Source organism: Lynx canadensis, chromosome B3 (assembly GCF_007474595.2).
Source record: "Lynx canadensis isolate LIC74 chromosome B3, mLynCan4.pri.v2, whole genome shotgun sequence".
NCBI lineage: Eukaryota > Metazoa > Chordata > Mammalia > Carnivora > Felidae > Lynx > Lynx canadensis.
In genome coordinates, this window is record NC_044308.2 from 38286331 (window position 1) to 38300022 (window position 13692).

Sequence of the window (13692 nt, forward strand, 5' to 3'; positions counted from 1 at the left end):
CAGATCTTCACGTGAAGGAATGGAGGCATTGGGGATACAGTCAGCCCTTGCAGGAAAGGGGGGACAGAGCAGTGGTTATAAGCACAGTGGCGAGTGGTTCTGCTACTATGTGACCCTGAGCGAGTCCTTTACTGCTGTTCTGAGCTGATACATGAAAAAGGGGCCCGTGCAGAGGAAACACTAAACAGCTATGGTCGCGGCTATTGCTATCATGACATGGGCGTGGGGCAGGGGAAGGGCAGCTGCGATGCAGACAGACAGAGGCCTTCACGTGGAGACCCAGCCATGCCCACTTGGGAGGCAGCTCCAGCCTGAGTGGCTGTCACACCACACAGCACAGATCCAGGCCACAAGCCCCAGCTGTCTTCACGGCACACCCATCCATCATGTTCCCAAAGGGTCCCACAGACCTCAGCACCAGAGTCCCTCCTGGCCCTCGATGCCCCCCGGGCACCACCAACCTCTGATCTCCTAAGGAAGGGTTGGTTTAGGTAGGCCCAGGAATGTGAGGCTCCCTGTGGCCAACTCTTAATTGCAGGGGATTGGGAGACTCCAAACTGGGGTTCTCTCTGCTTCCTAGCCCACCATCCACTGCTCAGGGAGAGACATGGAAGCTACCAACCTTTGGCAAACTCCTCGCTTGCCAGACCCTCTGTCCAAGCTCGTTCTACCCACTCGACCTCCACTCTTCTGACCCTCCACGTCTGTCCTTCCCCAGAGGTGTGGACAGGAGGAGAAACCCACAAAGATAAATATATACAAACACATCCACTCTGGGGCCTCTTGGCAGCTGGGAAAAGAGGTTCCCCTGCTAAAATGAGGGATAGAGGGTCGTGCTGGGCTTTCCCTGTTTCCATGAGACAAGGAGGAGTCCACTGGTGAACACGTGGACCAACAGGCACTTTCAAAGTGACCATCTTTAGATCTCATTCGTACAGATTGTCGTTAACCCCAAGGATGCCAAGGATGAAGACAGGGACAGTCTTCCTATCCAAGAGGTGGGAGGAAAAGGGGAAAAGAAAAGGAGGAAGGAAATCAAAAAGGCCTCCATCAAGCCCCCGCCCCCAACCTGTCCCCCTTCTGTGAAGTTCAACACAACAGCAACGTGCAAGGACAGAAATGCCAACCTGAGAATTCACCCGGGGCGGTGATGAGGGAGTTGGTGGCCTCCGTTTCAGTGTAAGACAATGTGGAATCAGATAGATCTACGGAAGAAACAAAAAGACAACTCAGTTGGCTGCGGGGCGCTCCTCTCTTTTCTTCTCACGCATCTGTGTGTGTACGTGTGCATGTGCACACGCAAGTGCTTGCAAAGGGCGACGTGTCCCTCTCAGCTTCCTGATGCCACTCTGTAACTTGGTCCTGCGATCACGCGAGACCAGGCCAGCCGGCCCTGGAACTTCCCTGGAAAATGCTGACTGCTGCAGCCCTCACACCTGAAAAAGTTTCAACTGCCCTGACCACAGAAATAACCCAAGTTCAGGGGACTGAGCAAGTAGCAACTTGGAGCCTCTGTGGGTAAGGTTAAATTAAGCCCCTAAACAATTCATAGTTGCTGTGCTTAATTACAACCATTAAAATTCTTAAAGTTGTTCCTTCTTGCTTCCTTCCTTCCTTGCTTCCTTCCTTCCTCCCGCTGGAGCTCGGGAAGCTCTGTTTTAACAAGTTACCAGCCATCCTCACTCTGTCCCGCTTACACCCCTCTAATTAAGGGCTCAAGCATTTGCTCCCAGATTAACTTTTTTTCTCGCTCTTCCCTCCTCCACTCTTTAACATCCAAACCTGCTCACGGAGCAACTTTCAATGCCTGGACTGGTTTTTTTAAGGCATTCTTTTTTTTTTAAAGTAGTTTTAAGTACTTCGTATGGCATGCATTATTTGTTTTTCCCTGTCTGCAGTGTGGTGAGACGAGGAAAAGAAAATCTTTGGCACGTTTTCTCTTGGACACTAAGCTACCACCTTGACAAGCCGATGCCTTTTGGGGGCAGGCAGACTGGCAAATTTTTTCCTCTGCGACCAGCTATGGGGCGTTGTCCATGTGAAGGCGTCAAAAGGTACGTTCTGTGAGGTTGACAGCTCATCACCTTCTTACCCAGCTCAACCCAGGTCTGGCTCAGTGGGTCCCACCTGACCAACCTGGGGATTCCTGGGACCAAAACCGTTAGCCAAGGCCCTGGCTAGCTAGAATTCCATTCGATCCTGTAGGATTTTTTTTTCCCTTTTACCACATGGTTTGGGGAGCAGGAAGATGAAACATTAACCAATTCTAGGGAGGGGGGGGTGGTTTGGGGTTTTTTTGTTGTTGTTTCCCAATTGCCAGATGCTGACTGGGTGTTCTGGGTTTTATTTTGCTTTTTGGTCTCATGTGATCACAGAGGCTTAGAAGTGAACTGACTTTTTGTTTATGAAAAAGCAACAATGCAAGGAAAAGAAAATAATACAAAAAATAGCCCAGACTATTTATCAGGACACGAAAAAGTTATCTGCTGCTAAAATGTGTTAGGAGGAAACTACGGACACATGGAAAATCTCTTGGAAACAAAAATAATAACCCCAATGCCCAAGTGGGAACTTCTTAAAAGCGTTTTGCTTTTCGGATCTAATGTTCCCAAAGTGCAACATCGCAGGCTGGACCCTATTCCTTGCGGGAGCCGCTGTAGAGCCAACATGGGCAGCTCTGTGAGGGTCCCAGGCATGGGAATGGTTCCCACCTTTCACAGCTAGTAAGTCCCTATCCTGCATCCTTCCAAACCCTCCCATTTATTGCTTCTAGCGAGGCCCTGACATCTGATACCCTGCAGTGGCTGATGGAGAAAAAGAACACTCCCAACCTTGATCACTGCTCGAGCCCCAGAGAGGGACCCTGCTTTGAAGCTGGAGCCCCAGGTTTGAGTCCAACCTCCACCATCAGTCATAAAAATCAGGGCTCACCAACTTCTTCTGCAAAAGGCCCCAGAGCGAATAGTATTTTCAAGCCTTGTAAGCCACACGATCTCTGTTACAGCTACTCAACTGTGTCACTATAGCATAGAAGCAGCTACAGACAACATGGAAACAGGCAAACACGGTGATATTCCAGCGGGATTTTTTTTCACGGATGCTAAACTTTGAATTTCATGTAATTTTCACATGTCAGGAAATATTACTCTTTCGATTTTTTTTTTTTTTTAACCATCGAAAAAAGTACAAAACATCCTTAGCTCACGAAACATACAAAAAACAGATGGCAGGCCATAGTCTACAGATTCCTGAGCTATGTGACCACCAGCAAGTGTCATTTCCTCTTTTCCGGGCCTCAGTTGTCCCATTTGTAAAATAACCGGGACACCTGTTGATTTCCAAATGGTCATTCTGCAGGGCCAGGCGGTGTCCTGATTTTTGCTGCTTTATCACAGGCTGACCTGCAATTCCTCGGGGCAATGATCCTCGACATTCGAACTAAAGGGCTACATTTACTAAGAACCTTTGAGGGTTCCCCCCCCCCTCTAATGGATCTACAGATCTTCTAAGCGACCAGTGCAATTATGTTGACTTGGGAAATGCTGAGACAGGCCTGTGAGGGAGGGATGGGGAACCGCCGAGCTGAATGGGGTTTCTGCCTCAGCCCTGCTGCTCATTAGCTGCAGGGCCCGCTCCGGCCCTCAGCCAGATTCCTCATCTATGAAGTGACAGGGTCCCACCATATGACCTCTTCGGTTCCCCCAGAAAACTAAATAAAGCTCCTCCATGCACGGGATGACCATCCGTGGGGAAAAACAATGAGGAAGTTGCCATCATTAAACCACTGACTCACACACCGTCATGGGACAGGCTCTGTCCTCCTAGGCTGAAGAGGTCAAACTCCTGAAGGGACCCGGTGGGCATTTGTGACTGCACAAGGCAGGGGGGTGGGGGGGGTGGCCTGGAAAGAAAACTGGCCTGGATGCCTGAGAGTCTGCGACACTTAGAAGTGACCTCCCAGATGATGCTGACACAGGCTACTGGGAAGAGGCCTTTACCAAAAACAAAACAAAACCCACTTCTTGTGGTCACTTGGTGGAATGTGTGAGCATCACTACTGTGCTATCGGACTTTGGAAGCTTGACTCCCACGGGAACTGCCTGGATCGCAAAGTTTCTCTCTTGGTACTTAGTAAAGCCAAACGAACTCACCCCATCCCTGGTATCCTCCTCTGGGGGACCCAGCAGGGCCAGAAAACAAGCCACCGCTACTTGTAAAACCACATGCAGCTACTCCAGAATACGAGCTGCTCATCTAGCCCCAAGGGTTTCCAGAGAACACTTCTGACTCTGAATGGGACCTGCCTACAATGACATTACCACCTCCACGGAGCACACCCCGGGGTCGGACCACGCCAGGGGCTTTCTGCACCAATACACGGATTTTCTGCATAGTCCGACGGTTGTTTCTGCCCAGGTGAACTTCCTGGCTTAAAATGGGGGGAAAAACACCACCCCTCTCAAAGGGGACTTCATATGCTCTACCTATCTGTCATAGTGCTAATTAACACAAGTCAAAGGAGAAAAACCAAGGGCTGGGGGAGGGAGAGAGGAAAAGAGGGAAATACCAAACCCATCTCCAATGAGGTGCTTAAGTCAAAACCCATTCATCTCCCACAGGCCCATGTTTAAAGGTCACAGAGAGGTTAATGATGAGCGGAGGAATTTCAAGACGTAAATAGCCGGCTGCAGAGCCTGGGTCTGCTTTGGCCCAACCGGAGGTGTGTTTGTAAAACTTCGCCCCATCTCAAAGGCAACCAGGCCTGCTTTCCCCCCTCCCCTCCACACCCCTGAGCACTGAGGCTGGGCCCTGGACTGAAAGGGAGCCGGTGGGAAGGAGGACACACTTACCCAGTGGCTTGTACTCGTCGTGAGGAGACAGCCGAGAATAGGGGGGCGGTGGTGATTCTGAAAGACAGGAGACAACATGTCACTGCTGGGGTGGGGGGGAGTTCACACCTGGGGGGGTGGACCTGCTTTTGATCATCGGTTTCCTCAAATAATAAATCCAGCCCCCAGGAAACTCTCCTCTTTTCCCACCACCTCTGCTGCCCAACAGGTGAGGCCACAGGCGTGGCATACAGACCCAGTCTCAATCCCTCTCTGCCACCTTTGGCCGTGTGACCTCAGGCAAGTTGCTTCACCTCTCTGAGCTTGTTTCCTCAGCTCTAAAATAGGGACAATAATCACAAAGACCTTCCAGGTGTGCCAGGAGGGCAAAGGAAGACTATGTCAAACAGTTCTTGGTATTCTGGAAAAATACATGCACAAACAGTAACTGTTACTGTAACAAGTCAGAGCTACGGTTCCCTGATAAAACACAGGAAGCTCTGTTAAATTTGAAGTTTGGACACATGTGGTGTAATTTTTAGCATAAGTATATCCCTTGCAAGATTTGGGACATACTTACACTAAAAAATTACGTGCTGTCTGTCAGAAACTCAAATTCAACTAGGCATTCTTTAGTTTTATTTGCTAAATTTGGCAACTCTAATCAGCACCGAGCATGAGAGACACAGAAGCTCCTTCCAGATCAGTTGCATTACAACTGACATTCTTGGGGGCAGGGTGGAAGGTAAGATTGGCTAGATCCCAGGAAGTCAACCCAGCTACCTAGATGAGAGACCTTAAGCCAGTCACTTCCAGCTAGCTCTCAGCCTCAGTCTCCCCCTTTGTAAAGAGAAGGGGTGGCCCACAAGTTCTCCGTGGCCTCCCATCTCAGACCCTCTGTGATTCCTTATCGTCTACGGTATTTTTCTTTGGGTTTCCTTTCATTTGCCCAAAATACTCCTCCTTGAAAACATATATTTTGTCTTCAGAAGAATTCCTTAGCCTCTTGCTTTAGGGGAAGTAACAATTTGCTAAACTAAGTAACAATTTGCATGAATGAAATGACCCTTCATTTTCCCTAAATGAAACTAAACACCATCAAATCGCAAACTAAAACAAACTCTCGGTGGTAGTAAAGTGGTAATAACTATTATTAGGCAGGTATCAGTAATGACACAAGGGGTAATAAGTGTTTTTCGCAATGATAATAAGGCACAATTAGCTGTAGGAGCATTTGTTTTTTGCTCTGTACACCCAATGCAGCTTGACTTCTTCCCCACCCCAGCATTTCCAGCCTGAAATTACTTCAACAAAGTGAGGGCTCTGAGGTCTAGAAACAGGGAATCTTTTGTGGACAGGAGTTTGAGAGAAGGAAAAGTGAATCACAGAATAGCCACTGGGGACAGAAGCAAACATGCGCTGAATGCCTACCCTGTTTCTTCCTCCATGCAGGGCATTTTCTATTTCGTTTATTGTCTTTCATTCTTCTGGGTCTTAGGTACAGAGTGGTTAATCATGCTCATGGGTACCTATTCTTATTTTGTCCTTTCTCCAAAGTAAATAAGATGGCCATTATTATTCCCATTTTACAGATGTGAAGACTGACTTGCCCAGTGTCCCCCAGCCAATCATGATGGAACTGGAATTTGGGCCCGGGCCCGACTTGGCTCTACATCCCAATGACACAGGCAGCAACAAGAGGCACCCCGTATCACACCGCCTCACCCCAGCGAGGTCCAGCACGTCACGGGCACAGAGAGGGCTCAGTAAACATCTAAAGTCATTATCCTCATGATGGTGACGAGGATAATGGCAAAGTTCAGGCCGTGTAGACAAAGGTGTGGAGAAAGAGGACCTAGAAGGCCAAAGGGGTGACCCCAAGGAGATGCCAAGCCAGACTCGAGGAAGGGAACTATCTGTCTTCAGTAGGACCCACGTCACACCCACTGGCGCAGGCCTTGGAGGGGCTGGAGACCAGACTCAGCGAGGACCAGCTTGCTTCAGGACACGAAGCAGTACGCAAGCGGGGCTAGAGCTTTACCAAGAAAGACAGTTGAGGCTGACGCTCCCACTGTACAGTGACCACTGAGGCCTGGACAGTGGGAGCGGCTCCCTCAGTGCCACACGCTGAACTGGTCGTAGAGCCAAAGTCAGGACCAGAAGCCAGGTCTCCTGATCCCCAGCCTCATGCCCTTCCCACCACCCCACTCAGCTTATCAGAAGGCCTGCAATTCCTGGGTCAGGGCTCCTTTTGCAAAAATCTGATCGGCTAAGGCTCAGGCCACACATGGTGGGGAGGTGGGGGGGTGTGCTCCGGACAGCTGCCCTCCCAGATCTGTCCCCCGAAAGTGAAACCTGCCAGCAATGGGCCGTGGAGGCTGGAGTCAAGCCACTGTAATCAACCCCAGGATTTCACCCAGGGGCTGCTTACCTGGAGCCCAAAGCTGAAAATACAGGGGAGAAGGGCTACTGAAGTCCCCTCTTGAAGGAGCTGCCTGAGACAGCCACCACCCATGGCCACACGCAGGCTGGGTGTGTCCTGATGTGAATGAGGCACAAAGCGAATCTACAAACTTGGAACGTCCATCTCACCAGCGAGGGAAGCACTGCAAAGCTTTGGGGAGGGACCTGACCAGGCCCCCACGTGCTCCAGCAGAACAGTTTGCACAGAACTGTTTAACAACTTTAGAGGCTGGAAGCTGAACGCTACATTCCATCCTGGGCAAGTTCAAAAGTATGAAGGCCACAGACTCCGCCACGAGACACGGGGATTTATAATGTCAGGCGGTCACCCAGGTCAGCTGCTGCTTTCAACGGATGGGGCACCCGAGGTCCGGCCAGGTAGGCCACAGAGGAAGGCACAAGATGTTATTTTACTTCAGCTCAACAAAGGGCCAGGCCAGGCGGGAACCAACACCCGGTTACCTTTTTTGAACACCTGAGTTCTTCTGCTCACCTACCCTAAGATTCACTCTTTGAAAGTGTTGAATTCAGTGCTTTTTAGTATATTCAGAGTTGTGAGACCACCACCACAATACAATTACTGGACATTCTCATCACCCCAAAGAAGCCCTGTCCCGTTAGCAGTCGGTCCCTATGCCCTCAACCCGTGGGCAACCACAAATCTACTCTCAGTGCCCGTGGGTTTGCCTATTCTGGGCATTTCACACAGACTCACATAGTAGGAGGCTCTTTGTGGGGGGCTTCTTTCACCCAGCATAATGCTTTTAAGGCTCATCCGTTCAATAGCTGCATTCTTCTTTATGGCCGAATGATACTCCATTGGATGGATATACCACATTTGGTTACCCATTCATCAGCTAATAGACATTAGGGCTATTTCTGTTTTCTGACTTTTAGGAATAATGCTGCTATGAACAGTACTGGGTAACCTTTAACCGGCCCCTCTGCTTCACTCCCACACTTCCAGGCCCCACGGATCTGGGAGAGTGGAGCCCTAGGTCATTAACTCAGGTGGACTACTCAGTACGCGAGACAAAAGGACAGAAGAGGAAGTGTGGGCTGCCTCCAGGCCCTCTCTCCGCTCCCCTCCGAGAAGCTACCTGATGAGTGAGTGCCAAAGTTGTGTTGATTTTTCAGTAATAAACTTAGATGCTCTAAACTTGAAGGGGAGAGCCCCCCCCCAGAGCCCTGCAGGCTCCTCTGAAAGCAATGGACATGAGAGAGACAGACAGACAGACAGACATCAGACACTCCAGCCCCCTCAGACATCCAGCCTCAGGCATCAACTTCAGGAATCTCCTCCAACTTCCTTCAGAAGTAAGAGCAGTCAGCCAGGGGCCAAGTGTACCAGAAGGTTAGTGCTCAGCTCAGCTCGGCCCAAACGTGCCTCTGGTTAGCCCCCTAGTGGGTGGAGGGGGGTGATACTTAGCCTTTCGGGATCTGGACCCTAATTCTAAAGCCAGAAGAGCTCCCAGCCTCTCCCAGTGCCTGGTAAGGTTTCAGTTTGGGATAATGCCTTCCACCCCCACCCCCCTTTGAGCCCATCATCTCCCTTAGGAAAGGATCCACTTGCCTCCCTAGGCCTCCCGGTTGCCACCTTCCGCAGGGGGTGGCTGTGGGTGGGGAGGGGGCCTCCCGAGTGCCCTCCCCTCCACCCCCAGAACCTGAAGGCTCAACCTCAAGCCCGGGACGGGAGCCTCAGAAAAGGAGCTCCTGGCGCTTTAAGGCCGGCTGAGCCTAATTGCCCAGATTCCCCCGGCAGCCAGATAAACAGCGCGGCCGGCTGGCGCCAGCAAGAGGCAAACTGCACATTATCACCCCTTCCTCACCTCCAAGGAGGAGCTCCGAGGAGCAGGGCGGGCGGGCCGAGGGGCCGCCAGAGGGGCGGGGCAGGGGCTTGGAAGCCCAACTTGAAATTGATCTCATTTCAAAGGGATAATGCCAGGCCAAATAAAAGGAAAACTTTTTAGCCCATTCTAATTCCTATAGTCCTGGCCTGGGAACCCTGTGTTTTCCTAGGCGGCCTCCTCCAGTCGTTTAGAAGTTCTCTCTCGCTCTGTCTCTTTCCCTGGCGCAATTTGGATAATAGTAATTTACTGAATATAATTACAGAAAAAAAAAAAAAAGTAGTGAAGCAAAGAGCAGGAGATTTATTCCAAAGTTAATGGATACTTTCAGGAGAAAGGAGCTGTATAAACACAGGTTAAACTGTGATTAAAGTATTTCTCCACATTTCCGTCCACATAGGCACCGAGCTCAGCGAACTGGCTTTTCCCGGGACAGAAAGACACACAAGAGGGAAGGAGAGCTGGGGTCTGACTCCCAAGGGGTCGAAGGTGCAGGGCAGGGCCGGGCACAGAGGAAAGACCCCCACTTTCTGAGACAAGCATGGGGGAGAGGGCAGGGCAGGGGAGGCAGGCCTGTGTCACCTGGAATCCGCCCATATCAGACCCTAGGGGTTCTGTCCACCTCCTCACTTTACCCATGGGAAGGGGAACTGGCCCCAATGTCCCAAAGCAAGTTGATGGATGGGTGCAGGGTTCGCCCTGAGCAGCAGGGGTCAGCACTGCCCAGAAAGGGGCCTCCTGTCACTTGGGCTCCCTGTGGGGATCAGGTGGGCACTGGTGCCCCTCAGTTGGCCTGCTGGGTATTCCAGTATACTCTCCAGCTATGTGCCTGCTATCCATGAGTGTGTCTGTCTTGTCTGCCCCAGTGCCCCAGCCCTCTTCCCCCAGAGCCCTGGAAGGAGCAGTCTCCTTATCAGGATGCGCACGGCTGAGCTCCAGCTATGCACCCGCCCAGCTTCAGGAGCCAGGCTGGCGGCCAGGCAGCAAGGGTGGGGTGGGCAGCAAAGGGCTCCCCAGTTCTCGGTCCCAGCGGCCCAAGCCACCAGGCAGGGGATGAGGCAACAGGGTCAACCTGGTGCCTACTGAACACTCTTCCCAGACCATGGGTCCCCCCCAACTGCCCCCAGGGTGGCTTGAATGGGGGAAGGAGGGGGAGGGCTGGCAAACAGGCAGGAGACACAGCCCCTGCACCAGTGCCTCCTTTTGGGAGGAGAAAGGGAGAAAGGGAGTCAAGTGCCAACAATGCTCAGTCTAGAATGAGATGTGGAGAGTGTTCTAGAGCCACCCCCATTCCACTCACAAGGAGACTGTGAGGAGAGGTTATTCACCCAAGGTCAAACTATCCTTACTAGAGAGCCTAGGACCAGGTCTGTGGTGAAGAACTTCCACTGCAGGGGAAAAACTGCCCCCCAACCTGTACCTGGCAGTCTGTGAGGCTCAAACCACCCCCTAAGGTGACTTCTAATCCAAGGTGTAGAAACAGGGTGAGGGGAGGGGGCCTGTCTGTTGCTCCAACATTTCCATGCCATCCCTTCCGGCTCACACACCTGAGCTTGCCTGGCACCTTGACTCTCAGCTGGCCCTCCCCTCCTCCTCCATGCCCACCTCCCCAACCCATCCTCCAAGGTGGTCTCCAAACAGAGCTATAGAGCTCCTGGAGGGGATCCTGTTACCTGCACACCCCACAGCGCTCTGATAGTTCAGACCCACTGACCTGGCCCTTCTTCCCCCATCTCTGCCCCATCTCCCTGCCCAGATTATGTTTCTTAAGGGCATGGGTCGTACTCCTATTTCCGCTTTCCCCACTCTAGCACCCAGTACGGTGCCTGGCACAGAGCAAGTGCTCAACAAATAGTCACTGGCAAACTGACCTGGTAAGAGAGAAAATACCTGCCAGAGCCTGCTAAAAAGCACACAGTGAGCCCCACCAATTATCTCCCACTAAATAAAAATGATGAGGGACAGGGTAACCACAAATGGGGACCTGGGCCCCAGAGTTAGGGAGGAGACAGGGTGGCAGAGGGGAGGAAGCCACTTCCAGGAGAAGCTGTCTGGAAGAGGAACAAGGGACACAGAAAGCCTACCACAGGTCACAGGTCAGGGACTGCCCAAAGCCCTTGAATCAGGCCTGGAGTGACCACGTGGGGACCAGGGCGACCAGATGAATGCTGCCTCTCCCCACCTACCCCCCATCAGTGCTGTCTTCAGGAACCACCACTGAAGCACATTCCTTTCCCCTCCAGCCACTACACTGCACAGAACAAGACATCTGGGACAAATCCTGGGCCCACCCTCCCCTTCCACACTAGGTATCAGAAGATCTGTGATCTGACCCTCTATGTGCCCCCAGGCTGGGTGCAGACTCTCCAGAGGGGACAGACTGGAGGAGCTCAGAGCCCTTCCAGGCCCAAGAGCCTTTATTCTTCCAGCAGGTCTCACCCCCACAGGGCCGCCAAAGCCACCTAAGATGCATACACCCCTAAGATGCTACAGGCAGAAATGTGCAAGCCCTGCAGAGCAGAGGTCAGAACAGGGGAACTGCAAGCTTCTGGCCTGCCAGAAGCCTCCACCTGTCCTCACCTCTGTTCCAGAACCCAGGGCCTGCTCAGGTAAGCAGTGCTGGGGGTGGGTGTGTGTGGGAAATCCCAGGAAGAGAACAAAGAAGGGAGGCAGTTCTCAGAGGTAAATAAAATATCTGGCCTTCTCGCCTCCTCCTCCAGACACCTCCAGGACCCTCTAGAAAAACTGGACATAGAATTGACAATGATGACCATGGCGGGCCCTGATAGCTGACACCCAAGGGATGCTGGGAACAGTCAGGCAAGAAGGTGGTCTCCACTTTGAGAGAGGAGCTTTGCTCCAGAGTATACAAAGGAACAAGTGTGACAATTTATGAACACCGGTGACTCTGGCCGTGAATGATCTCTACACCCCGTTTCACAACTTGTATCCACCTGGATATAGGAAAGTATCGCGTTAGGTATAAATAGACTGGGATAAACCGGGAGGGGGGCGAACGACTCTGTGTTGGGCTTCCGTCAGGCCTGCCCTTCTCTTTCACTGTCTATGAAGCTACAGCGTAAGTTAGGTCCGTGAGGCTGCACTGAGAAAACTCCAATGCACAGCCTTTTAAGTCTGCCGGAGCCGTAAAAAGAAGGTGCCATTTGACACGTGTGCCCCGATACCCACTTCCCGGCCGTCCCGCCAGGGTGAGGAGCTTCCACCGCGGGCTCCCACGCACCAGGGGCACCCGGGGTTGCAGCCCCAGCTCCCCCCGCCCGCGGCGTCGCGGACCGAAGGGCCGCGGAAGGAGGCGGGGAGGGGAACCCCCCCCCCCCACCAACGCTCCCGGCCGGCGCGCGCGCTCACCTGGCCCGCAGAGCCGGCTGAAGTGGTAGGGGTTGCAGCACACGGTGGGGCCGTCGGCGGCGGCGGCGAAGCTGTGGCAGCCGCACAGGGGCTTCAGCTCCACGGCGTGCTGCAGGTCGGGCCAGCGGAAGAGGCGGCCGAGCAGCAGCTGCGGCGGCGCAGGCTGGCCGCCCAGGCGAAGGTCGGCGCGCGGCACCAGCACGCAGCCGCCCGGCACGCCGCCGCGGGACTCCACCGCCTCCAGCAGCGTGTCCAGCGAACGCTCCTTGAGCCGCTTCAGCAGCGAGTACGTGACCGTCTTGAGTTCCTGCTCGAGCAGCAGCAGTCGCGAGCGGGCTTCGCGACTCCGCCCGCCGCCCGCCGCCTCCAGGGCCGCCCCGGCCAGGGGGTCGCCGGCGTCCCGCGGCGCGCCCGCGGCGTCCCGCTCCGAGAAGAGACAGCAAGTCACAGTCTCGCAGTCACTTTCGGGCAGCCAGCCCGGGCCTCCCGGCTCCGCCGCGTCCAGAGGGGAGCCCCCAGCGCCGGCCCCCAGCTCCGACATGGGCCTCGGGGGGCCCCCTGCGCGCCGGCGCCTCCCCGCGCCCTGGGCGCCTCGCTGTCCCACCGCGTCCCGGGGCCGCCGCGGGGCTACCGGGCGGACTTCGGAGCGGCCGCAGCCTCCGCCTTCTCGTGCCCGCGGGGCCGGCTCAGCTCGGCTGCCCAAGCTCCCATCCTCGTCGCCGCCGCCGCCGCCGCCGCCGCCTCCTTCCTCCCGGTCGGGGACCACACGACTTCGCCAAAGTCGCCGCACCAGCCCCGAGCGTTTGGACCTGAACATACGATATCCTTTGGCGCCGGGGGTGGGGGGGAGGCAGTCTCCGGTTACCGGGGGTCCGTTCCGTCAGCGAGGCGCCGGCTGCGCGGGCCGCAGCCCCACATGAAGCTCCGCCGCCGGGCGCCGTGCAGGTCGCGCACAGCCTGTCGTCGAAGGGGCGCCGCAGGGCTGCAACATGAGGGAGCTCGCCGGGCCGGGACGGCGGGGAACACGCGCGCGCCGAGCCGCAGTCCGCGCCGGGCCAGCGGCTACATGGACCCCGGCGGCCGGGCTACTCAGCAACTCCAGCCCCGGCGCTGGAGGGGGACTGCAGGCTGCCCTCCGCCAGGAAGACCCCGCATGGGCCGGCGAGCCTTCAAAAGTTGCGCGA

General features: G+C 54.2%; 1 protein-coding gene across 1 annotated transcript in view; it reads right to left on the reverse strand.

Moving 5' to 3' along the window:
* The window catches only part of SMAD6 (SMAD family member 6), a 75209-nt gene extending 61738 nt beyond the window's left edge, over positions 1 to 13471 (reverse strand). The window contains exons 1-3 of the mRNA XM_030317867.1: positions 12509 to 13471; positions 4851 to 4907; positions 1128 to 1205 (exon numbers count right to left, since the gene is read on the reverse strand). Of these exons, the coding sequence (XP_030173727.1) occupies positions 1128 to 1205; positions 4851 to 4907; positions 12509 to 13325 (952 nt within the window). The 5' untranslated portion in view covers positions 13326 to 13471. The remainder of the gene's footprint in view (positions 1 to 1127; positions 1206 to 4850; positions 4908 to 12508) is intronic.
* Between the last annotated feature and the right edge of the window lie 221 nt (positions 13472 to 13692).